Source organism: Aptenodytes forsteri, unplaced genomic scaffold (genome assembly GCF_000699145.1).
Source record: "Aptenodytes forsteri isolate BGI_AS27 unplaced genomic scaffold, ASM69914v1 Scaffold11, whole genome shotgun sequence".
In the NCBI taxonomy this organism is placed as follows: Eukaryota; Metazoa; Chordata; class Aves; order Sphenisciformes; family Spheniscidae; genus Aptenodytes; species Aptenodytes forsteri.
The window spans coordinates 1,837,583-1,863,217 of NW_008794155.1; the positions used below are offsets into that span (position 1 = coordinate 1,837,583).

The following is a 25,635-nucleotide window of genomic DNA, read 5'->3' on the forward strand; positions in this document are numbered from 1 at the left end:
AAAAAAAAATGCAATTTTCTTCATCTTTCACAGAAGAGATGTCCACAGATCAGCTTATAAACCACAGCACTGAAGAGTGCAATGGTGGTGTTAATAACAGGCTTCTAAAAACTCAAGACTGGAACCTAAGATTGGACCTAAGATTTTGAAAAATCCTTTTAAGGAGAGATGGGCATCAAATAATAGCTTTGAATGCATCTCAAACTCTGAGCATCCAGTTCAGGAATATTCAAATAACAAATTTGATTATAACTCTTAGAGATGCATGTCAAAGTGATAAATTCTTCACAGAGATTGTGCTTTAGAACTAATAAGATATTTGTTGTAAGATGTAGTCATTTCTGCAGAGTAAGGGATTTTTTTTTAACTTGTTTTCCTAATTATGTATTTACTAGAATAGAAAATTAAATTTGAAAATTTAAATAGGGTTTGAATTTGAAAATAGGGTTTGGGTTTTGGTTTTTTTGTTCACCACTCACTGTGATGCTTCTACTTTTAGAGGACTCTCTTATCCTAGATGTAAAGTATAGTTGTAGGGGGTTTTTTTTCCTTCTTTCCCATTTTATTCAGTTTTTTTTTTAATGTTGTATTTCAGAGGGCTTTTCATACTTCAGATATCTAAGAGCCCTAAAAATCTTGGTGGTAGTATTTGATTGTGCTTTTTTAATTCACTCTGTATTGATATTTTATTTTCTTTTCCTTTTAGTAAGTACAAGCAAATTAACTGCAGTCCTTAGCAGAATTTGTTTTGTATCGAACTGTACGTGTGTCTGTTCTGTCACTTATCTTCAGAGTGGACCTTAACACCATGCTTTGTAGTTCTCCACCAGTTCTCTCCCACATTCCTCTCCCTCTGTTCTCTGCATGTGAAGAGAATTGCTAATTTCTGCGGTGTTCAGATCTGCATTAGTGCATCTGTTTGCAAAATTAAGGCTGTATGATGGGTTTGAAATGAATACAGTGCCTGGAATTAATGAGCTAATAATTTTTCACAGTGCTAGTACACATCAGCCTGTGGTCTCTAATATTCTTCTGAAACTTTGCTGTTCAGTCTTGTTTAAATGAAGAATAGAAAGTCCCATGGACATGAATCGACTGCAGAGAATCGTTCCAAATTCTTGTTTAATTTTGATTTGGAAAATAGTGGTGGGAGACTTAGAGAAACATTGCTTGGATTCAGGTTTGGAGCTCTGACTGACAAAATCTAGCAGATTTAGCTGCGGTGGTGTTTTTTCCCAGGCACACACATCCACAAACGCATTTCTTGGGTTGCTGCAGTGGAGCAGCGTCAATCCCCATGGTTTGGGCATTCTCAGAGGGACAAGTAGTGTGAAAGCTGTTTTTGTCCCGCTCGTGCTCACAGCTCTGCAGTGAACGGTGTCAACAGACTGGTTCACTGGGGCATCTGAGGCACGAGACAGCACGGACAACATGCTGCTCCTTATGGGAATAATAACTTCCAAAGGTTGAATCAGAACTCATCTGTTGCAGATTTGTTGGTTTTGTTTTTTTTTCCCCAGTACTCAATGCAGAAATTATCCACCTGATTAATATCTTCTCTTTCAGACATATATCTTGGAGTTATGTCTGCAAGGACATGGCAGGGGTCTGGCGTTACTGTATCTATTATATATGCCTGCACACATGTATAGGTCATTTTGTGGCTACTGCAAAATTGAGTTTTCATTTTAAATTCTTCCTTTTCTTCCCTCCACCTTCTGTTACCCATCAGGTGACTTCTGCTATTTATCTTCATTATATAGTACTACAACTGATGAGGCAAATTAATTCATTTTAATTCTTTGTCAAGAATTTCAGCCTGAGCATTTTCAAGTGCAATTGCATTCTCTGGCAGCTCAAGCCAAATAAATGGTCATGCCCGTGGAGTTATTCACATAAAAATGGAAGGTCTGTTCTTCATAGGAGACTCTTTTTGTGTGTTTGTGTGTAATAGGAAAGAGGATATTCCTAGAAGTATTAAAAAAAAAAAAAAAAGAAAAAGTGTTCTTAGTAGTGTTTGTGGAATTTTGATTTTTTTTTAATCCCAGTCTTCTAATCTGTTCTTTTTGTTAGTGGAAGAAAACATGTTATCTGCATATGACACAAAAAGTGGTAGAAAAGTCAGTTATACAAAGTGATAGGGACTGCTTGAAGTGGACTTATTCAAAGTGTTTGTTTTAGTGAAGGCAAGTGAGTCTCATAGTTAGGAACAAAGAATGTAAATCATATTTTAAGACAAAAGACTACATTTAGGAAAGCAGGGACTATGAAAATGACTTCTTTTTCATGATAGGTCATATAGTACCAGCTTTAGGTAGTGACCATACTATTTGGATTCACAGAAGAAAATAAGTAACAGTCCTTTAGCATCTAGCATTCTCCCTCAAAAGACAGTCCAATATGAATTCATTTTGGTACGTACGTGGCCCAGGTGGATACAACCAGATTCCTTTGAAGAGAGCAGTGTTAACTTGGTCTGCATCTCTACCTTATTCTGCATAAGGGTAAAGAAGGCGGAGAGGCTGATCCTGCACTCGGGTGTCGCTTGCTGCGGGAGAACGGGGTGCAACTCCAGTGATGGCATTCCTTGTGCTTAGTTATTAAGCTAGTTTCAGGCTTGTAAGATTTATTTTATCATGGATAGGTTTTGTTAGATAGGTTTATCCTTTTAAATAAGGATAGGTTTCTGTAGGCATGGTAATGTCAGCACAGGCATTCTTGTCTTAGCCAAGGCCAGGCATTGGCATGTTGTTTCATCATTGTCTTTTTAAGACCTAGAAGATTTTTGGAAGAGAAGCTGGAAAATTTCCTCTTGGAAAGATTTATGCAGACAGTGTTGGAGCCAAATAGGCTTTCAGGGAAGATTCTCATGTAAGGCAGGCTTGTGCAACCACTGCCCATAATAAAAGGCATGCTTCTTGACACTTTACACTAGCTCACAGTCCACTTCCAGTTAGTAGAGCAAGACTTCCAGGAACAATCATTTATGTAAAGTGCTACCTCTAGGACCAAACTAGCAAAAATTCTTTTTAATGGCACAAAGGTGGAAAATCTCTCATAATTTTCTGCCCTTCCCAAGCCATGATGTGCAATCTTATACTAACGCTTTTGTGTGTTGGAGTGGGGGGCCAGCAAAAGCAGCATCTTCTGGATAACGGAATCTCCTTCTTCCCCATTTTAACAGGCATTTTGTGTCTCCATCATCACAAGTACCAAGTACCTTACATGCTCTCCAAAAAAGCATCAGGCAGCACGGCCTTGGTTTTAGCCACTATTCTTCTGCAGAATATAACAAAATCTCTTCTGGGATGATGCTTCAGAGCATGGTATTTTCTGCTTGGCTGATTCAGGTTTTCTTGGTATCCAGTTATCACAGTACACCAGTACAAATCCTGCAATGCTTGTGTTTAGCTTTGCCACCTTGTGGTGTTTTATACCTCCAGACAGTCGATCCTACCTCTCCTTGGAAGGCACGCAGGCTTTTCTGTTGGCAGATGTGCTTGTACAGGACCGATCTGGATGAAAAGAAACATCTTGCTTCTTCTGTACTAACTCAGTTTTAATCTAGCTGCCTTCTCCAGCCTGCCCTACCGCAGCACAGGGGAAGAGTCGCTCCAAGGTTGGAAACAGGTGATGGGCATGGAGGGTCGGTAGTCTCCGGTGGGGAGAAGTATTTGTCTCTCTGCTTGTGGAACCCAGCACCTTCTCCTTGCCCTCACAAGCACAAGCCAAAGCTGACTTTTTGGCTCACCCACTTTTTGGATGTGGTTGCTGTGAAGACCATCAGACAGGGAGCCCAGAGGATTTGACCAGGATCCAACAGTGTTTGGTTCCATTCCTGTTTTCTTCCATGGTTTTGGTCCCCCTAATTGCCTCCCCCCCCCCAACCTAAAACACTTCCTAGTAGTGATTAACCACAACTACTAGTGCTGTGTTCAGAATAGCTACAATAATTTCGCTTGGCATTATGAGGCTCAATCGTTGAAGGAACACTGAGCACTAGGGATGGGGCTTCTGTCAGCAACCTTCCTGTGAAGTGCCTGTGAATATTCATGAGAAATCAAAGCAAAGTTTGGCTTACTCAGGAGGAGAACAACTGTGAAGATCTGGGGAGAGGTGTTTATTCCTACATAAAGTCTGCCCCAAGTTTGTCTCCAGACAGGCGTTATAAGCTGTCATATAGTTGTAGAACGTGATTTTTCTTTTTCTTCTGTGATAGACAGCCTATACTTACAGGCCTCCTAGAAGATGAATAGAAATGAGAAGGCTTCATTTCAAAGGTCATTTACACCTCAAATGGCACTTTAGCAGTGTTCAGAGTGTCTGATACAGTATTGGGAGCCAGAATGGGATGTGAGAAGAGTATCCTAAAGAAATATCACAGCATACTTGTCCTGTATATGGCACCCACTTGGCACTCCTAGAGCCCTGGCTGATCTTGCATTGCAGTTCTTGTATTTCTGGGAAGACTGGACAAATGCTGTTTTTGGGTTAGTGACCTTTCTTACTTTGTCCAAAGGTTTTTGTTTGGTTTTTTTAATAGTGTCAATATCTCATTTTAAGTGCTCTAGACAGAGCCAACATTAAATATACAACACTAGGATACTTTTCTCATGAATTTCATGTTTATTCAGCTTGAATTTCCCATCTCCTTTTACTGCCCAGTCAGTCAGTCTCCTGAGGTCCTGCAGTTCTTCAAATGTGACCCTCCTCTTTACTATTCTGGAAACCTTATTTTTATTATTGGACTTTATCACCTTGTTATTCATGTCTTCTTCCAGGTGAGTTGTGAATGTTATCTCACACAGGTTCCAGCACAGACCACTGCTGTGGAACTTGGTGATGCTTAACATGGAACCAGGTTTGGCCCCCATCTTAGGTAGTTACATGGGTCCATCACTGTCATATGTGTAAGACTATATCTTTCCTGAGTCTTCCCTCATGTCTTCCTGAATGTCTCTTGGGATTTTTATATGCTTCCATGTTCACATTTTCTTTTAATTTCCATGTGCTTTTACCTATTCCCCTTCAGAGCAGTCACAAGTCCGGATCTTTAGTTGGATGTCCATACTCCATGGCCTGATATGGGAAATGTTTTCTTTGCATCATCTTTCCATCTGTCCATACAATCATTCCTTATTCTGGTGCACCTGGACTTACAGAACTTTTGATCCAGTATTTGATACAGCCTTGATGAGGTGCTTTCCTGGTGCAGTATGGACTTTTATTTAGTGCAGGAAACAATGCTATCTGATAATTGTCCTTTTATGTACAGTTTTTCTGCTCCCTGTAATGACAAGACTCCTTTGGAGACTCGGGCCTGTACAGAAACTTGCTTTTATCAGTATGCTCCTATCTTTAGCTCCTAGCGAGTCTTTTCTGATTATTGGTTATACATAGCCTTTTTGATGATCATCAGGTTTACTGGAAGAATAAGGGTAGTTCACATCTTTTCATTCAACCTTTCTGTTCCGACAAGCATGATCAGTTGGATATCATCCTTTGACCACGCTGGGTATTGCAAATCCATTATCTCTTTTTATGAATAGTATTCATATATTCGGGTGTGTATCTCAATGCTTGATGGTGTTAAGATATAAGCTGTATATCAGACATCCTAAGAGGGCCTTGCATATATTAGGAGCTTCTAAATGTTAGCTGTGAAAGTTCTGTCTGCTTTCGGTGCATCTTTTGGATACAGTCCATTCAATTTGACTTGAGGATTGTGCTACCGGCTTGACTAGTGTCCCTGTAACATTGCATTATGCTGTTTTGAGGCACAAGTTTCCATGGCAGATGCTCTGAATTGGTGGCATTTCCCTCCAAAGTTAGGTTACCTGTACTTAATCCTTTTTGACACAAGAGCTATTTATTAACTGCTTGTTAATTACCAAGTGGAATTTTCAGTCATTCAAAGATACAATACTACTATTTCTTCAAGCTTTGTTACTTATCCAGCTTCCACAATTGATCTTTCATTGACATCAGTCAAACCCTCCTTCTGTTCTTACCATAGCTGGCGTGCTGTCTGTTTTCTTTTTATATGCTTTTCAGTAGTCATGCCCTGGATGGACAGTTAATTCTCAGACTGAGTACAGAAAATAAAATGTCTTATCTCAATGGCATTTCTTAGTGCAAATTTGTGATTGCTTCTGCCCCCTCTAAATTCCTAGGCTCTGCCTGGGACAGTCTCCTGAATGCTGTCTCTGCAAAGCCTACGTCACTTCATGTCCTTATTGTCAGTGCTGCATTGTCAGATTCCCTTTTCCCCAATTTGTCAGCTTCCTAGCTGACCATTTTTGGACTTCCATCTTAATTAGCTTCATTATTGTCCTAACAGTGGGACATGACTGTATCTTTTGTGTGTCTTCCTTACATCCCAGCTCCTCCTTGATAGAAAAGCTCTTGCACCAGGGAGGCAATCCAAGAGCAAGCAGGCTAACTCCCACAGTAGCAAGGGATTCTGTAAATAAAAAATGGACACTTTGTCATAGTATCAGTAAACAGGTACATTTATCTTTAACAGGCATAATGCTGAAGGATTCTTCCTCTCTATTAAATTGAATTATTATACTGCCTGTAAACCAGTAACATTTGTATTTTGTTAACAAGGTTTTGAAGATCGAACGAAATAATTGTGAGGGCTGTAAAAATCTAATGTGTAGATAACTAGGTTGCCGCAAATATAAAATGCACAGTTTTGTAGTGAATATTTTGCAAATGCTTTTGTATCCCCAGATACAAGAATAATGAAATGTCAGTAAAAAAAAAAAAGACACTCTTCTCTGAAATGTGGAATTAAATAATACATGTTTTATGAGATTAGACACACATTTTCCCATAAGCCTTTGACATCCATATGTACCATGTTGGCTTCGTTTTGGTTTTTACTTGGTAGTCACTGGAACTGTTCTTTGTAATATGATTTTCACAAAAACTGAACTTATTCAGCTTCTGTAAATTCAGTGTGGACTTCAATAATGAGCAAATGTCCAGGGAGATGCAGACATTTGCATAGCACAGCCTTCTCAGAGATCAGGAAAGATGCTCCCTCATTCCTCCGATTCCAGTGCTGGTTGAGTACTTTCTTTGCTGTCTGCTGAAACCAGAAAGTCCTTTCTTTTTTGTAACATGCTGCAAATGAAACAAGGACAGAATGGTGTTGCCTTTTACAACCAAAACTTGTACCCCCTTCTGATCCTATGCAGGATCTAAGCAACTGTCTAGCTACAGTAATTGTTAAAAGTCCTCTACTCTTTATGCTACAGCTTTCAGGCTCTTGAGATGTCCTTGGTATTCACAGAAGCTTGTCTTCTGCCTTTCTTCTAAGGGAGGAGATGTATATAGGAGATATATAGGAGACATATAGTTGTAACTTTCCCATTTCAGTAACGTTGGTTATGAACTTGAGGCTTCAGGTGCACGCTCTTAGAAACCATCTTCAATGGCAATAAAATATCTGATTAATAATTTAGTATTAGATACCGTCAACTAATTATATATGCATCAACTTTTTCATTTTCTGCTGGTACTTTATTATTTTATTTATAGATTTCACATTTTTTATGATATAGCTAGTGGTTTTCTTCCTAAGTGGAGATATTTCTTTGTAAATTCATGTCATATACAATGCTAATCAAGTTTGCTTCAATTAGACTAATTGACAGCAAATTTGTCACTTACTTCCAGATATTAATTTATTAATGCAAATATTTCATTCAGACTTCATCCAAAAAAACTCACTAAAGTCAACTGAAGAAATCAAGAAACCTTTCTTTTTACATAATGTACTTCAGATCATGTCATTAAAATTAGTTCTTCTGCCTCCTAAAGACTTTTCTCTGAGTCACAGATCATAGAAGGCAAGTTGCACCAACATTGCAATAAAATTAAAAAAGAATAGTCTGTGGCTTCCTCAAAACTACTTTTGTCTTTATAGGAAAGAAGGGGACATAAGAAAATCTATAAACCCCAAATACTCTTTTTTTATATCCAACATCATAACTGGTATCATATTTTGATACTAAAATATGGTACCCGTTATGAAGCACTTGATCAATTACAGACCAAAGTCCGTCCCAGGTAGAGATTTATCCAGTAGCTAAAATCATAAGGAAACAGTATGTTTTCAGCAAAGAGCCTGAGAAGTTTTAGGAATGCACTGTGCTGTATCTGCTATATACAGAACTGAGTCTAGAGGACATCAATGAAGTGACCGGTAGTGAATTGGCACAACCCCTGTTAGTTAGGGACTTAGTCACATGTACTATGACTTTGCCCTTCTATATCAGATGCATAGTAATAGAAAAACTGCCTGCTGTATGTTTTTGGGGAAGCAGCAGGAAGAAAAAAAATCGGTTTACATATCTTATGCAATGAAAAGAGTATTAGAATAAAACCACAAGTATTACGAGTTGTGATCTAGCTGGTGGCCTCTGCTAATTGTTGTGTTTTGCAACTCATGTTTTGATCTAATGCTTTGTATTGCTACAGGGAAAAGGGTAAGTAAAGATCATGCTTTTCATAAATGAATAAGAAATTGCATTAATCCAAGTAAAGCTGAAATCAGAAGCTATGTATTTGATAAGATAGAAAACAGTTGCAGCATCTTTGTCAGAGCTTTTTAAGAAATTATATAAGGTATATCACTTTGGGCTCTGGGCTAGTCTGCTTTCAGTACTCACTCTAGCCTGGGTGTTTCTGTGCTGTACTGTAGTCTACGGCAGAGACACGCCAAAGAGTTTGTATGGGTCAGAACAAAATAACTGGCTTGCTCTTTACTTAGTACTTTATCAGGAGCTCTTACAGAAAGTGGAATTGCATGTTTGCAAAAGTTGATAAAACTGTGATTATTATTTGCACTGTTGTGGACATGGCGAATTAAAACCACCATCTGATTTGGGGGTTTAATATATGATTTCTTTTTTCAGTTTTTAACTTCTTTGAATGGCAGAAGCAGTGACTAGCGCAAAAATATTCTCTCCAGTTCATAGAAACATTTTTGTCTTCTCAGTCCACAAAACTAACATTGTGGGTTTCTACTTAATATGCAAGAAATTTGATTTAAAACTTTCGTTTGATTTCAGCTTTGGAGTAGAACCTGAAATGCTGAAAACCTTATGGATCATGTCAGTTTTATGAAATAAATAAAATGGAAGAACAAATCCTATCCTTCTCACTGTTTGTCAGTTAGGTTGAATAAAATAAAATCTTGGGTTGGCTTTACAATTTTTAATGGTGGTTTTAGTGAAGCAGTTATTCTGAAATTGAAAAATTACATGTAACGAATCTTTTAAGCGGAGTAAATCACTTTTGCTAAAGCCAGGCTTAAGCTTTATAAATTTCTTAGTTTCGGAAAAAAAGCGTTTTGGTCATTGTAAGTAATTAAATGAGAAGAGAAGGACAGAATATGCAAAAGGGTTTGTCTGTTTGCGCAAAGCTGAAGCCCTGCATTTTATCAACATGTCACAGAACAGCTGCAGTTTGATGTGTTGGGTTAGGCATTCACCATGACAGTTCTCGAGCTGATGATAAAGTTTGGATAGTCTTTGCATGTGTAATTGCGTAAAATCTCTGTCACACTTTATAAGCAAAAATAATAAGCTGATTGAGGAGTGTGGGGGGATACTTGCCACAATTTGCATTTCCAGAGACTCGCTCTTTTTGGTATTTTTGGACTTGCTTGCATGTCATATGTTGCTATTTTACTTTATATGATTCCATCTTTTAATATGGGGGAGTATTTTTATATTTACATATAAGGAGATAAGTATAATCTGTTTAAAAAGATCAATGCTGTTTCTCTTCTAGTTATGAATATACTGAAACCATGCATTTTAATTTTAAAACTCTTTGGAGGATATATTGGTTAGTTATTGAGTCATTCAACTGGTTGCAAAATTCAGATTCGTTTTAAATAGTTGTAACCGCTGCATTCCCTTCAGAAACGAAGCCATTGGGAAAAGGCAACTCAAGTAAGATGAAGTAGTGGAAAAACATATTTTATAACAGTCTGTGAATGCACTGTAATCCACGTTCTGTATCTTCCAAAATAGTTGGTCACAGTTTGAGTTTTTGGCATTTTTCCTTTTGCAAACATATGCTTGGACAGACAATTATTCTTTCATAAAGTAGACTGAGAAAAAAAATATTTGAAGATAGCTGCTCCGAAAAGAATTGAAATACACTTCTGCATGAACTCTCAAATTGTCTGGAGAGCCTCGTGCAAGGCAGAGCCGACTGCTGGCTGGAAGGATGCTGGGTAAGGTGAAGGCAGACCCTGGGCAGCAGCCGGTGCCATGCTCCTGCTCCGCTCTTCAACACAGAGAGCATTAACACCGTGTATCTTGCTGCCTGTGGGATCACTCACCGCGCAAGTAATTTAACATTAGGGTGGGCAAAAAATATTACTACAAGGAAGACAAGAGCATACGTTGTAGAGGGGACCTGGAGGAGGGGTGCAATGCATATTTATGTCTCTCCTCTGTATTTCTTTGCAAGTGTTGGGACAAATTCTTTTTACTGTTTACATGAAAGGAGGAGTGATTTAGGAAGAAAGGCAATATGCTGGTAGTCAGGAGACCACTGTTTTTCCCGAGACTTACAGGATGACATTTAGCAAGTAATCTTGTCTTTTCCCCTCTAAATGTAAAATGAGAATAACAGTATTTCCATATGGCATAGGGATGCTGTGAGGTTTAAAAACTAAAATGCTAAAATGATAGGGGATACACAAGGTAGAAGGAGTTAGCACAAAGTACACAAGACTTCTGTAGTTGAGAAGAGGTGGGATTATGGCCTCATATCTTTCTAAAGTGGCTAGTTTTGGAAAGGGCTGGAAGCTTTCTGAAAGCAAAGTTCAAGTTCTGCAAATATAAGAGCATTGAGTTTGAGCCATATTACTGGAAGCAACAGCTGAGTGGTTTATGAGACTTTTTAATGGAACCTGTAGTGGTACTCCATTTTAAAATAATGCTGAGGTAGACCAATACCTGGATCCCACCACTATAGTGATGATGATCGAAATAAATAAGCAAAAAAAACCCCAGTGTCCTGATGCCTGGTTGAAAATGGATAGAAAAATAATTAATGCATAGCTCTAAACCCATGTTTTATTTTTATTTCTTGCATTACTGGAAATAAGTTAGCAAGAAAAAATAACTTTTTTTTTTTTTAAGCGCATCAACGATGCCTGTATTTTAAGTCTGGGCAGTTGTCTGCTTTGTTGGTCAGGTCACATATAATAAATAACAGTCTTCTCCTCAAAGGTTACTGTTTTGATATTGAAAAGATGTAATAAATGGATGAAAAAAAGAAGAGGACAGATAGGAAGAAAGGGAGGATAAGGCGATGATTACATGAGTGTGCATTTGTAATACTCAGTTGGCAGTTCATAGACATGAAGGGTTTTATTTGTTTGTTTTGCTCAAACTATAATGTGAGGCAAGTGACATTAGTGGGTGCTGTACAGTGGTTTTGAGTGTTTTGCAGAAGTACAGGCGTGCTGATGGCATCAGGTGGTGACAGTGATTCCTCTGTTAGAGGGAGGGAAAAAGATGAAGAAAACAGCTTAATGTCCTTTAATATAAGAAGCAATTTCTTTTTCTTAACAACCCTAAAAAAAGAGGCTATCTCGCCTAGTAAGGTACATGATATGGTTTTGTTTCAGAGGTATTATGTGGAACAATGAGGTATATATTTGCTAACTGTGTAGGTTATATTTTTTATAACTAAAGATATTTTAAAATTTTCTAGTATTCTCTAAGTCGTAATTCTCAAGCTGGATTTAAATTAAACTCTGTATGCAGATTTTAATTATATTATAAACAAGTTCTGTAATAAAATCTATTTTAGCAAATAATTTTTTTGGAAAGTGTAATGCGTTCTCTTTTTCCCCTAATATATTTGAGATGAAGAGAAAGACTTTTGTGCCCGATATGAATATATCTGTAGATCAGAATGAAATACTCCATGGTCAGTATTACCTTCTGATTAAAATTGAATGTAATAATGCCCTTTGGGGAAAAGAAACAGATTGATTTATAGATCATATCATGTACTGCATATTCATATTGTCTAGACCATATATTGCTAATAGCAACTATAGCGGGCTCAAAATAAAATTATCCTACAACATTATGACCTGCATTTTACCTGCAAGAAACTACAGCATGCTCCAGATCCTGTGAACCAGTGTTGTCTGACCAATGTTACCTTCTACAAAAAATGTGCAATATAAGTTTCCTTTGTTCCCTATGTCTTTCTTTAAGAGCTGATGAAGATAATTTACTTCTACATTATCTCCCCAAAAGCATTCCTTAAAGCACCATTGCCTGCCTCTGGTATTAAACTGTTCAAACTTTCTCTGGAAGTCATCTTCCTTAAACACTTTGTATTGCAAAAGTAACTCCATATTTTATTGATGTATCTTTAAAATTGTAATAATCTACTGCTTAGCGTCTTTATGGGAAAATGTTTAAGTGACCTTATTTTTGTGTGACGATGGTTTATGAAGTTCATAATACGTGCGGCAGGCAGTCCTAGGAAGGTGGAAGGTTGTAGACTTTTGCCTTTGATGGAAGGTGGTGAAACGAGGCAAGTGATACAGCCTAATGTAGCCACGTTGTTTTCCCCGCAGTAGTTCTCTTAGTCCACATGCTTGATGGGATGCCTATTGCAGCTGAAATATGCTTTAATTTTAACTGTGGATGACTTAACTGCTTTGAAGGAAATAACTGGGTTTGATTTACAGTCTCAGCAGATTTATAAGGAGCTTTTGAATGTGCAGTTAAAAAAAAAAGAGTCTGTTATAGCTATGTACCTCTATAAATCTGTCTTTATTGTTCAGCATGTATGCAGGCTACTGGGACCCCACTACAAGTTTATAATCACTGGACAATGTTTTTGAAACTCAGTAATGCAGAAATTAGAAGCGTTATGGTTTTCGACTATTCTTACTTGTTTCTGACATGAGATTGATGTCAGAAAATTCACTTCTAAAAAATCAAAATACTCAGGTTTAAAAGATAGGGCCATTCATAAGGCCCTTATTTCATTGTTTCACACTTTTTCCTTGCTTGTTTAATCTGTTGGCAACACAGCCAACCCTGTGACTCAAGACCCAGTAACAGAAGATTTCACTCATTTTACTCATTCCAGAAACTTGATGCATTGTGTGGTAGAATCATTCTGTAACACGAGTAAAAGAAGAAATATGTTGTTAAAAAATTTAGGACCAGATTTTGCTACCCTGCTTTAAAATTCCTGGCAAAGGCACAGACCCAAGCATGCCTGGGGTCTGCTGTCGTCTCATTTCGTCTGAATGTTCTGTAAACAGAGGGATTTGTTAGAAGTGGAAGATGTGATTTTTTGTTGTTATTGTTCTGTAGATCCCTGCATTCCCAATGGGAGGAAGAAGTTTATTATTAAACCTGCATTTCTCTCTCAGTACCTACTCAATGTTCAGCCTCAGCCAATGTACTATAGCATGTCTGTCTTAATAATACTCTGTTGCCGGACTTCCGTCTGTAGTAACATGCCTCAGAGCGGCCTAAGAAACTAAGCCATAAAAAACCTGAAAATGTCGAGCTTCTGTAGAAATAGAAGTGTACAACAGGACTCTTGCAAGGCAAGATGTAGGTAGAACAGGGCCACCGGGTGGGCTAATACTATATTTTGAGCTGAGCGGCAAACTTACATAGCTATCTGCTGTACTGCTTTAGAGGCCCCAAAACTGGCTTGTATGACCGTATCTTATCTCATATATTAATTCATAGATGTGAGGACTGACAGGGATCTTGTAGGCCAGACTGTGTCACGGTCTTCATGGAGTCCTTTGAAAGTTACGGAACTGCTGATTTTAGAAACTCCTAAATTGTGTGAAGTTTCAGGTGTTGGATCTTCTCTTCTTGATAAGTGGGCTCCACCCAGTAGAAGGATAAAAGTCTGATTTTGAACAGAAAGAGGAATGCCCATACAGAATAAGTGCCTAAACGTGTTCTCATCTGTACCTAGTTGGAAGCTGAACGATTGAATCTCTGAGTGACTGGATAGACTACGTCTCTGAGAGACTAGGTGTCTTCGTGTGCTATCAGAATGCTTTCACTAAGTATTCATAATATTTAGATTAGGCTCATATTTTTGACAACTCTTCAGCTTGGGGAAACTGCTATTGTCTAAATGTTCACATTTATAGTTTTTTAAAGCAGTATCTTCTAATATCCTGTAGGGTTGGAAGAATACAAACTGTATTTTCAACAGTAACCCAATTTATTGAAATTTAAATTACATTACTCAGCAAACGAGGAAAAGCTTTCTTTTCTTTTGAGGAACTTGAAGTCTGGATGCTTTAAAGTGCTTATTTAAATTTAGTATGTTTTAGGTTTTGCATTATACTCTTTACAAACAGTATCTGAGAAGAATGATTTAATTCAAAGGAATTAAATATTTGAGGATGAGTCATTTGGAAAAGATAGATGGATATTTTTCATTTGATTTTTCATTTTTAAACATATGCAATAATCACTCAGAACATGGCTATTAAAAGTTTAGACACCAGTGTGTCTAACTTATTGAATGGTGACACTTTTAATAAAAATCATATTTTGTAAATGGCATTGCAGACATAATTACGGGAAATTGCTGTCAGTAGAAGGGGCACAGAAAAATCTATGCCAGCTTAACTTCCCCAAGCACAGTGTCAGTATAAGGTTATCTGGGCTGCTAATTAGGAACATTACTCTCAGAAGAGAGGCACAGCAAAGGCAGTGCTTCTGCAAGATTTCACAGCCTGTCATTTAAGCGTGTTTAGCTACTATTTACCTGGTCTCACCACTACTGGCTATTTTAGAAAAAGAAAGGCTTGCTACTGTTTGTCTTCGTGTTCGAAACTTGTCTTTTTACTCAGGTGCAGGCAAAAAGCCTATCCCCAAGCTGCTTGCTCTTCTTCTTTGGAATAAAATGTGTTGGTTCCTTTGCAAATACGTAATTTTATCTCTTTTTTTCTAAATAGATAGTAAATTAAACTAAACAGGTCTGTCCATGCCTGGCACTTTTATCATTTACCTATCTTACACAATTCACAAAGCCTCACCTGCTAAAATCTCAGCTTTCAGTCAAAAAATTAAAGCAACTTTCTAGTAGTGGAGAAGTAAAATACATATATGTGGAAAAAATACACCCTGAAGATTGAGAAAACATAGGGAAAGGCAAAATGTCTCAAATACGTTGTCCCATTTTTACTTATTTTTCATGTTATCTCATTTTTCATGGTTTTGGCTTCCAGATTAATCTTTTTTTTTAACCTTTGTTTCTGTCTCACCGCTTTTGGCTCAGCCGGAAGCAGGAGATGCTTCCTTAGTCAAAATACAGTGAAGCAAACTCTTATTTACTCCAGTCTGGTTTATGAAAGCGAGCCCCAGAGGCAAACAGGTTGTAGAGTAAGCGGGTGTGAACATGCCTAGGAGATCTGCAGATCTGTTGTCCTGGCCTTTGGGGAAAGAGGGACCAGAAGGTGACTCCTCCTGGCACGAGGCACTTGAGCAGTACCACCCTTGCACTCCTATATTGCATGACCGTTAGGGACTATACTGACATCTTCCATGTGTTAGGATGCTCATTACAGAAATGTTAAGCTCCTGAAAGTTTTATTACAGCGATCCTCTCTTGCTTCTCCGAAGCGTTTATTCCCCTAGCATATGGCCAACCGTCCAAACAACTGTTGCACAATCCTCAGAACTACCCTGCTCGTATAATAGAATAAATTAAACAAGTGACTCTTGTATAATAGAATAAATTAAACAAGTGACTCTTAGCAGACCTGACTACCTGTGACAACGCTCAGCTGCTCTCCGCAAAGTGGAAAGATTTCCATAAAATAAACATTTGATGTTTCGGTGCAGTAGGAGTAGCAAACACTTCCCTCCCCGCAACTGCGGTTTCGAGGCTGCAATCAAGGGGAGTCAGGGTACCTGCCCACCCATGCTCTGTTATTGAAGATACAACCACCTCTTTTTAAACCACTTCCCCTTCTCTCATCTCCCCCAGGCAAGCCCAGAATACTTTCTGTGTGGAAGTCTGGATGTTATGTTCCTTCAGAAGAGATGCATATGGCTTATGGAAGAAAAATTAGTACCTTTTTTTTTTTAGCTTTTTGGGTAAATCAAAATAATTCTTCCTTTAAGATCAACTTTTGCAAAAGAAAAAAAAAATTTGTGATAAAAATACAGAATTCTTCCTTTAAGATCAACTTTTGCAAAAGAAAAAAAAAATTGTGACAAAAATACAGATTACTTTTTTCAAATATATACATTAATTTTGGGAAAATGCAAGCAAGAAATCAATACTCAATACTTATATATATATATTTTTTTTTTAAAAAAAGGTCCAAAACCATGCCCAAAGACAAAGAATGAATCATGGTTCTAGTTTCCCATAGTAACTGTCAATGAAATTGTTGCACCTTGAGTCTTGAGTAGATTTCCAAGTTCCTTTAGGCAGTCCTCATTGCAGTCATGTTCAGAGCAAGGAAAATGTTAAGTATATAAGGTAGTAGAAGTTAAGTTCTTTCCCTTAAAATAGAGAGAGGTTGTCTCTCTCTTTCGTTATTAACCAGAAGCATATGGAGATTGCACTGAGTGTTTTTAATTTAAATTCTATTTCATCCAAAATCATTCCCCAGTCCACTCAGAAGTTTCTAAAAAAGACTCCAACTACTATGAGTTCCACCGAGTAGTTTGCTTAGATCATTTCTCACATTAAAAACAAAGGATGCTTTTACTGGAGTGTATCAGTGGAGAAAGCTTACTAATTTTTCTGTTTCTAGTCTTCCTTCAACATCTGGAAAAAATGGAATCTGTTAACATAATATTGATTTTAATAGGCAGTACATGTGCTGAATCCTCGATTACAACAGTAGTATAAATACAAGAATATGACACTGCTTTTCCCTCTCTTCTGTTAACTGAAGTCTTCTTGTGCACATCTTGATTTGAAATTGAAATAAATGTAGTAATGCATACAGTACAAGATATATGTTTGAAAATTAAAGTGACAGAAGACAGTCGTTCAGTGTGGCTCTGATTTTCATGAACTATATTTTGGCCATAAGACATATATTTCCAGTACCCTTTGAAGATTTAGCCACCCTCATATAAAATTGCTATTTTCTCTAAAGGTATAATAATATTTGTGTGTTTAAAAAAATAGACAAAGCCTACTTCTCGCCACACTTTTGCTAGTGCCCGTGGTTTACACAGTGTCATCAACTAGAGTAGAATTTAGACTGTATGATTTCTCAGCTATCCTTTATGAAGTCCTTAAGAGGAAATCCTAGTTTTTATTGAGGATGTATAAAGGAAGGATGGTCACATTGGGCAGAAGTGCGCCAAGGAAACTATTATTAATATAGGAAAAACCATCAAAAATATATACAAGATTGCTCAGAATAAACATGTTTGTTTTCAAGGGGAGGCATTTATTTTTAGAGACTTCGGAAACTGTGTGAATGAAAGAAAAAAATATTAATTACTTTAAAGATGTGAGTGGACTAGACATCTGTACATATTGGGGTTTAATATATGAATCCATAAATAAGCATGAAATTAATTCAGTAACTTCTTGAGTACAAGAAGTAACTTCTTGAGTACAAGAAGTTACATATATTTCAAAAGTTCCCAGTGCAACCAAAACCTTATCTCTATGGTATACAGTGCATTCAACTTCTGTGATAGCTGGAGAGCCGTTCAAAGCAGCTTAATGCATAGCTGCTGGCGAAACCATAGAGATTAAAAGTTTGATTCATAAAAACGTTATCTGCTAGCTAAGTGGATTTTTCATATAGAATATAATTTTATGGGGGAGTGGACTTGGACGATTATAAACTTATTCTCTTGTGAGAGACTGGATGTGTCCAATTCACTGCAAAGCACGTGGTACAAAGACGACTGTTAAATGTAAATGCTACTGTCTGTTGAATGTCCAGGTTAATTACTAGATTACAGTGATGTACTGCCCCAGAAGGTCTATTTTTGAGAGAAGTGTTCTTTGCATAGTGGGAGCTCGCTCCTCCATTTCATGTAGTAGACTTCCGAAGAAAAATGTGAATTAATGTGCCTCTTTGTCTGGAAACGATGCGATTAAGTCTTTAAGCATAGCATGCTTTGCAATGAACAACTTTACAAGGAATGCAGCTGTGATGAGCCAGTCTCTCAAATAGCCTGTGCTGCTGGTACCTCCATGCCCTTCCCAAAGACAACCTGCTGGGGAAGGGAAATCAGGTAAATTGGTGTTAAGAGTTGCCAATGCTTTTTGAAGCCTTTGCACAAAGGTTATGGGGTGAAACTGCTCCTGCATGCCTCACTTTTCCTGGATTGCTGAGCAACCTCAGTTTTAACTATTTGATGCAAATGGTTCTCCCTAATATGACCTTCAATTAATTATCCTTGTTTTCCATATAAAAAACCTGTTTAGTGCTATTTCTTGTGGTATGTTAAAGAATAACTAAGGAAAAAATACAGCCAACATTTTATAAATATGAGTATTGTTGTGTTAACAGATCTAATAATCTGTGTGTGACATGCCTTTTGGGTATATATCGCATATATGTAAAAATAGGTACTTTTCCCACACGTTAAGAAGAAAACAGTACCCTCCTCCAGCGGGCTGCTGCTTAAGCTTGTTCCTTTTCGTCCACTTCCCGATGTATAGCATTCTTCCAGAGCTCTCATTGCAGGAATTTAATTACTAGTTTTATTTCTACAAATATTGAAAATTGAATCCCTTTTGTAACTTTCACTCTTTACAAATACTGTTTTCAGAATTGCTTCTATTACATGGAAGCCTATGTTCAATTTTCAAAAGTCTCACTGAATCAGTGAGCCATAAACCTTTAATTCCATGAATCCAACTTCTGGAAGTAGCAAGCAGTTGCAGGAATTTAATTACTAGTTTTATTTCTACAAATATTTAAAATTGAATCCCTTTTGTAACTTTCACTCTTTACAAATACTGTTTTCAGAATTGCTTCTATTACATGGAAGCCTATGTTCAATTTTCAAAAGTCTCACTGAATCAGTGAGCCATAAACCTTTAATTCCATGAATCCAACTTCTGGAAGTAGCAAGCAGACACATTGAAAATGCTTCAACTATTGCCAATTTCCAGAGGGACAGAGTTTTTCTGATATTTTTAAAAGCATGTCCTCTATTTTGTTTGGACGAGGGAAAAAAATTGCTTTTGCTCCCTATTGTCTAAAATATATCAGTGCTCGCGTATGCCTCATAGTGCACCTGACATTGGCCTCCTCTGGAGGTTGGATACTGGACTAAATGGAGCATTTCTTTATTCTGGCTCAGCATATCTTTGTAATAGGAGCTATCAGAAGGGAAGAGGCATAATATACGCTTTGAATTAAAAGGAAAATGAATAGCAGAAGGGGAGAAATCTGAGATAGGAGAGACAGCAGTGAACTGTGTAATGGGATGGCTGAGATGGAATACAGCTGGAAGCTATTCCTGATATTTTATTGAGTAAATCTTGTTTATGTTACCTGCACTTTGAAGGACAACACATGAGTCTTCACATCTATTTTAAGTATTTAGCAAATGCATGACTCATAAGCCCTCAGTTATTGTCAAAAACTTGATGACTACAATTTCTTTCTGAATAAAGTTTACTTTACATTCTCCAATGCAGCATGTATGTGATGGCAGCAACAGGTTCTTTTTGGCGTGGGGAAAAAAACCCTAAAAATTCAACTTGTGAAGGATGATAGAAATAGAGAAAACTGAAAATAACAACAACAGAAAAAAGCTGCTGTGTGAAATGATATTGTATTACATCTGGCTTCTGTCATCATGAAAGAATTGCAACTTACGTTAGCAGTGTTTTGAAACCATTTTAATATAATGAATATACACTTTTAAAATAAAAAAGTCATTAATATTTAACATTGAAAATATTTAACAGGAAATATTGTTACTGAGTTCTTCATTTAAGAATAACTCATTCAGTCTCACAGGGTGGTATCAATAGAGTACTGTCAACAAGAAGAGGAAGTAAAGAAATCTCAGTTACTTTTTTTGTGCTTCTTTATACTTTTGCTTACTGTAACAGTAAGACTATGTATGGACAGGTAGATGGACTTATAAGAAAAATGCACGATTTAGAAGACATTTACAAAAGCGGTTCCAGGATCTCACAAGAAAAAGAACTGACTGTTTTAAAACACTTGTGTTAGGCAGTTGTGAAGCTACCCTAGTGTCCCGAGAAGGGAAACTCCCGGCATCATTGTTAAGAAACTTCTCTATATAAGTATTGCGCAGACAGTTACGTTGATGCTACTTATTGTGGCAGTTGAATAAGAAATCTGGCAGCATCCAGATTTCTCAGAACTACAAAAAAAAAGTAATTGAAATGAAAATGAATGCATGCACACACATGTCTGCTATTACCTATGGTGGTTTTAGACATGCATATCTACACACAGTTTTTTTGAATTTCTGTGAAGTATTTATTATCTGGTTTTAGTCCCCTTTAAACTTAACTAATAAACTCTTACAAGCTTTATCAGTGTAGCATCCCCACACTGTAACAGACATCCTAGAACACTAACTTCAGAACTCGAGTGGCTTCAGAGGCTGCCTTCCCACTGCAATCTGCTACCCTCAGCGTTTCGGACCCCTGTTTCACAGGTGCACCATCATTCAGTGATGTTGCTTCTGAATATACCATAAAAAAATTCACAATGGCAAAATTTAAAATATTTAAGAAAACTACAAACAAATGTGTATCTTTCATGCCTTTGAAGTTGCAGTCAGACTTTTGTACTTAAAAAAGGAAAAATTCTCTCCAACCAATGTGTACTGAGAATTGGATTCCTTATTATATACCATATAATACATGTAAAAACAGCTTGAGCTCTTTAACTGAGTAGAGCATCTGCTTGGTGAAACAGCTAGCAGTGCAGTTATTTGTATTACAATTGCACTTCTGAGCTTTTTTTCCTTTCTTTTTTTTTTGGCAGATGTACAGCAAATAGCAATCGACTGGATCACTGGAAATTTTTACTTTGTGGATCACGTCAGTGACAGGATCTTCGTTTGCAACCAGAATGGATCAGTGTGCATTACCCTCATCGAGCTGGATCTTAATAACCCTAAGGCCATAGCTGTTGATCCAACATCAGGGTAAGATTATTTATCTGCATTAGGATTTATTTTATATGAGTATGTGGAAAAGGAACTTTTGAGGGGTTTATATACTGTATCACCTCAGTTGCAGGAATATTGGAAATGGCTTTACCAAGTTTAATTACATAAAAGAGTGGAAGAATTTTTACTCTGCTTTAGAGGGTCAGCTATAATGGTAAAATTACATTGTATTTGCTTTATCTCTTCCCTAGATACATTCAGCGTCACTTTTAAGCCTTGCTTAAAATATGGGGTGCTTAAAGTCTTCCGTTCTATAACAGCCACCAGCTGGGAAAAGTTTTCAAGGGAATGATGAAGTAAAAGCATAACTAAATAGGAATAGGAATAGGATCAAGTTAATTTAAAAACTAAATTTTGGTGAGGGTTTTAGAACAGGGATTTTGTCTTGCTTTTATTAGTCTGTAAGTAGTAGCCTGGTGGAATATGTCCTAAACTGCCATAAGCCCCTGCTCAATAAATACAAAAATATTTACTGTAGAACAGCTTGTCATCCATATGTGGACTTTTGTCACTCTTTATTTAAAGCCTGGTTGAATATTAAGATGCATTATCACAATGACTTTAATTCTGACAAGAACAGCTTGCATGTAAAGTTTACGAAGAAGTTTTATAATGTAATTCTTGAATATAGCTGTATTTCTATCTGCAGCAGATGGTAAGCTTGACTTGATCTGACTGCAGAGTTGTTTTAAAAGAAAAATAAAAATTCATGTAAAAATTGATTTTCTGCGAGTTCTGATCTGAAAGAACTTGAAGCTTTCAAATTTGCCAACAGCAGCCTTTTTTCTATACGTTTGCTTGTATATCCTTTGTGGGATTTACTAGATGAGTCCAAAGCTTGTCATTAGCTAATCTTATCTGTCAGGGATGTAAGAACTGTATCCAGCCCTTTGATTCTGTGAGGAGGGGTGTAATGGAAAAAGAGACTGTTTTTCCTTCATTTGTTATCCGTTAGCTACAATCCATTCTTATTCAGATAGGTGACTTTTTCAGTGCCATATACGAGAGTAATAGTGTCTATTTTAGTGTAGATGTAAGCGCTGGCTTGTAGGAAAACCAGAAGTCATTATGATATTTCACAGTGTGATTCTTCATATAGCAATACCAATTTATTTCATGATGGGTGGAAAATTTTCTTAGACTACATTTTGCATTTCAGCAGTTATTTCTTTACTGTTTTTATTGGCAGTTTTATTAATTATGTGACATATGTTGTCCTGTTAATTGGATATCTAACATACGTTTTAACTGATAAGCTCCAACTTATATATTGGTTCTGCTTGTTTGTGACTGGGTTTTGGTACAGAATGCAAACAGGTAATCCAAAAGCATTCTGGCTACTTAAAAATGTTTTGTTCCTTTTTTTTTTGGTCTTTCTTGCTTTCTTTTTACTCTTTCACGCTGATAGTAGTTGAGACATATTTCTGTGTTGAAGTATTAGTATGATATTGCTGTCTAGGTAACTTGATGGTTTTATTTTATTTAAAGAATCACAAAAACATCCATACTAAAAAGATGTTGCAAGTTGAACACTGAGTGAGTGAGTTGCATAAAAGTGTGTGTGCAATAGCTTCTTAAGGTTTGTACGCTGTAAGCATATGATTATAAATCACATTTTTGGGGTTTGTTTTGGTATTTAAATATGAACCCCAGGCTGTTCTGGGAGGTTTTATCTCCTGTAAGAATTACAAATTAAGGTATTAAATGTAATTGCATTGTAAAGTATTTGCTCCTGTAACATGTATTGCTGTCATAGTGTGTTCATTGGCACCAGCGTTCTTCTACAAGCTGAAGGTACACTCTCAGAGAGAAAACCATTTCCTACGCTAAGGAATTCAGAGCTTGATCACAAGCCTTTATGTCTGTGATAAACTTCCTGCAGTAGTACAGGGTCAAGCCCTGCTATTCTTACATGTTCACGTCTGTGCTGTTATGCATTTAGTTGTTTCGTGAACCAGAAATCCTGCATTTATCAATAGAAGAACTAAAGCACTAGTGGAAAATTTCTTCATTCCAAATGGTTCCCCTCGTTGCACTCAAGAATGTATTTTGAGTGTGATTAATTTTACATCTCTGTGCCTGTGAGTTTTGTTAGGTGTTTAGTGGTGATGGCTTTATATATAATTCCGTGAGCTTACAATGGAACTTGAGCTACTAAGCTTATTTCATACCATACAATGAATGAAAGAACTTATTTTATTTTTCTAAAACTGAACTTTAAATTGAGAGAAGAAAGATTCTGCTATTCAAAAACCTCTTGAACAAGCATGTTTGTTATGTTTCTAAGCTAAGCTTGTTACTTTGGTTTAGGATTTCAGCATTTTTATCAATCTGAACTGTGTTTCATTTTTTGGTTATTCCAGACTACGCCTAATGGAAGCCCACTTAAAAAATTCAGGGAAAAAATCAAACCCCCTCCCCCCCAAACAACTAATTAATAATTTACCTAGTTAGAGGTTTTGCAGTACTGATACTCATCTGCTACGTCAACTAATTTTCACTTAAGAGTAGCACAGTGTAAGTATCGGACCTGTGTTAGGGAGGCCATTACCAGAGGGAACGGCTGTGTCTCTGCTGATCACTGTGAGTATTTCAGAGTCCAGACCTGTCAGTGAAGCATATATTGAAGAACCCGCTAGGACAATGCTAGTAGGAAATAAAGTGGCAATCAGAAACAGAGAGGGAGAATAAATTGTTTTGCAATAATATATTCTCTATCAAATGTCTTTGAAGTAAGATGTTTGGCTCCTTATGTCTGCAGTTCATAGTTTTGATAAATTTTAATATGGGACTTCTTTTCTTCAGTGGTCAAGAGACAGAAGCTGTTACTCCTACTGGTCCTTGAAATTGGTGTAAAATTGATGATGGTGCTGAGGACTGTCACATGAAACAAATGTGCGCTGAGTTAGAATGATTTTATCTCCAGCTAAGGCCTTCAGTGGAGGTCTGCTGTACTCGTGGGGAATGACTTCTTTTTAAAGGATTCCAGCTAGTGTGGCAATCAGCTTGCATATTCATGAGACTTTGATCACCGTACATATATGATAGGGAAGGTGATACATTTAAAACTCACAAGAGGATAGATCAGCCTTAGGTTCTTTTCCAGCTCTGCCACCCACCAGTTAAATGTCTATAGACAAAATTTTTTTTAAAGGCTTTTTTTTTTTTATGTCTCAGTATCTCCTTCTATTTAATAGGGAGCATAAAATGCATGTTGTTTAAGTTTTCTGATATTTGGATGCATTCAGGAACATTAGGAATTAATACTGTAGAATGCATTGCTAACTGTGTACATCTACATATTTATACTGTAAATTACCTCCTGTGTTCAAGGTAAATTGTTGCCTTCCACTGCACCACAATGGCAGCGGAGAATGTATAGCAACATTTTACAAAGGAAAAATGCATTGGAGTAGGGACATACTGCACTTCCCTCCCACCATGAGCACTTGCAATATTCAGTCCTGATTGTACTGCTTAGACATCTACCATACACAGAGTAATATAAATATTCAGTGTCTTAATTTCTCCTCGGACCCATTTTCCGGTTTCTTTGGGAATGCCAGGAAATAGGGAAAGGCAGGAATAGCAGATAGGGCTCAGGGCTACTCCTGGTTCCAGTAATGTGTGACTTGTAATGATGGCTCTGATGCTGTTTGGGATGCCGATCATAATTTTCTACTATATTTCATAGGCTTATGGAAAAAGATGAATTTTGAGGAGAACGTTTGAAATACAGAGGGTATTGATCTAGCACCCACTTACAAAACTGTTCCAAACATAAGGAGATGTGTGGAGAAAGGGTGCGTAGGGTGAGATTACAAAGAGGATGTGCAGAGCAAAGCTGGCGTGTGGGAAGATGCGCAGGGCAGAGTGTAGAGAAGTACTGGGAGTGAGGAAACGGGTTAGACGTCTCCTGCCTGAATCACTATAAAGGCAAGGCATACTGGAGGGGGAGAAGAGGAGGAGGGAGAGAAGAATTGGAGAGGATGCCCAATTACAGGCTGAAGTCATTGAAACTTGTAACTACCATTTAAAAGTTGTATTAGTAACAATAGGGAGAAAAGACTTACTGCTAAAGAGATTTGTAAAAGGAGCAAGCTCACGCTTTAATACTGCAACAGTGTGTGTCATGTAAATATTTTAATAAATCTTTTAATCGGCTTTTCCTTCTGCTATGTTGTGGAAATAAAAAAACCCACAAGCTCTGCTTATTTCTTTCACACAACATTTGTAAATGCATACAGGAAGAGATTGTGATATGATGATGTTAGAAGAACAACATCTATTAATGCGTTATGGTGTTATGTACCATTTCTCCGTAATAACATTACCAAGACATAAGTCGTGAAAAAAAAACAACAGCAACTGCACAACAGCAAAAAAACATTTTTCTATTTCATTTTAAGTCTGTAATAGGAATCAG

At 37.2% G+C, this 25,635-nt stretch overlaps 1 protein-coding gene across 1 annotated transcript in view; it reads left to right on the forward strand.

The window, feature by feature from the left end:
• The window catches only part of LRP1B (LDL receptor related protein 1B), a 676,318-nt gene that overhangs the window by 290,315 nt on the left and 360,368 nt on the right, over positions 1-25,635 (forward strand). The window contains exon 9 of the mRNA XM_019472156.1: positions 21,023-21,185. Coding sequence (XP_019327701.1) covers positions 21,023-21,185 — 163 coding nt within the window. The remainder of the gene's footprint in view (positions 1-21,022; positions 21,186-25,635) is intronic.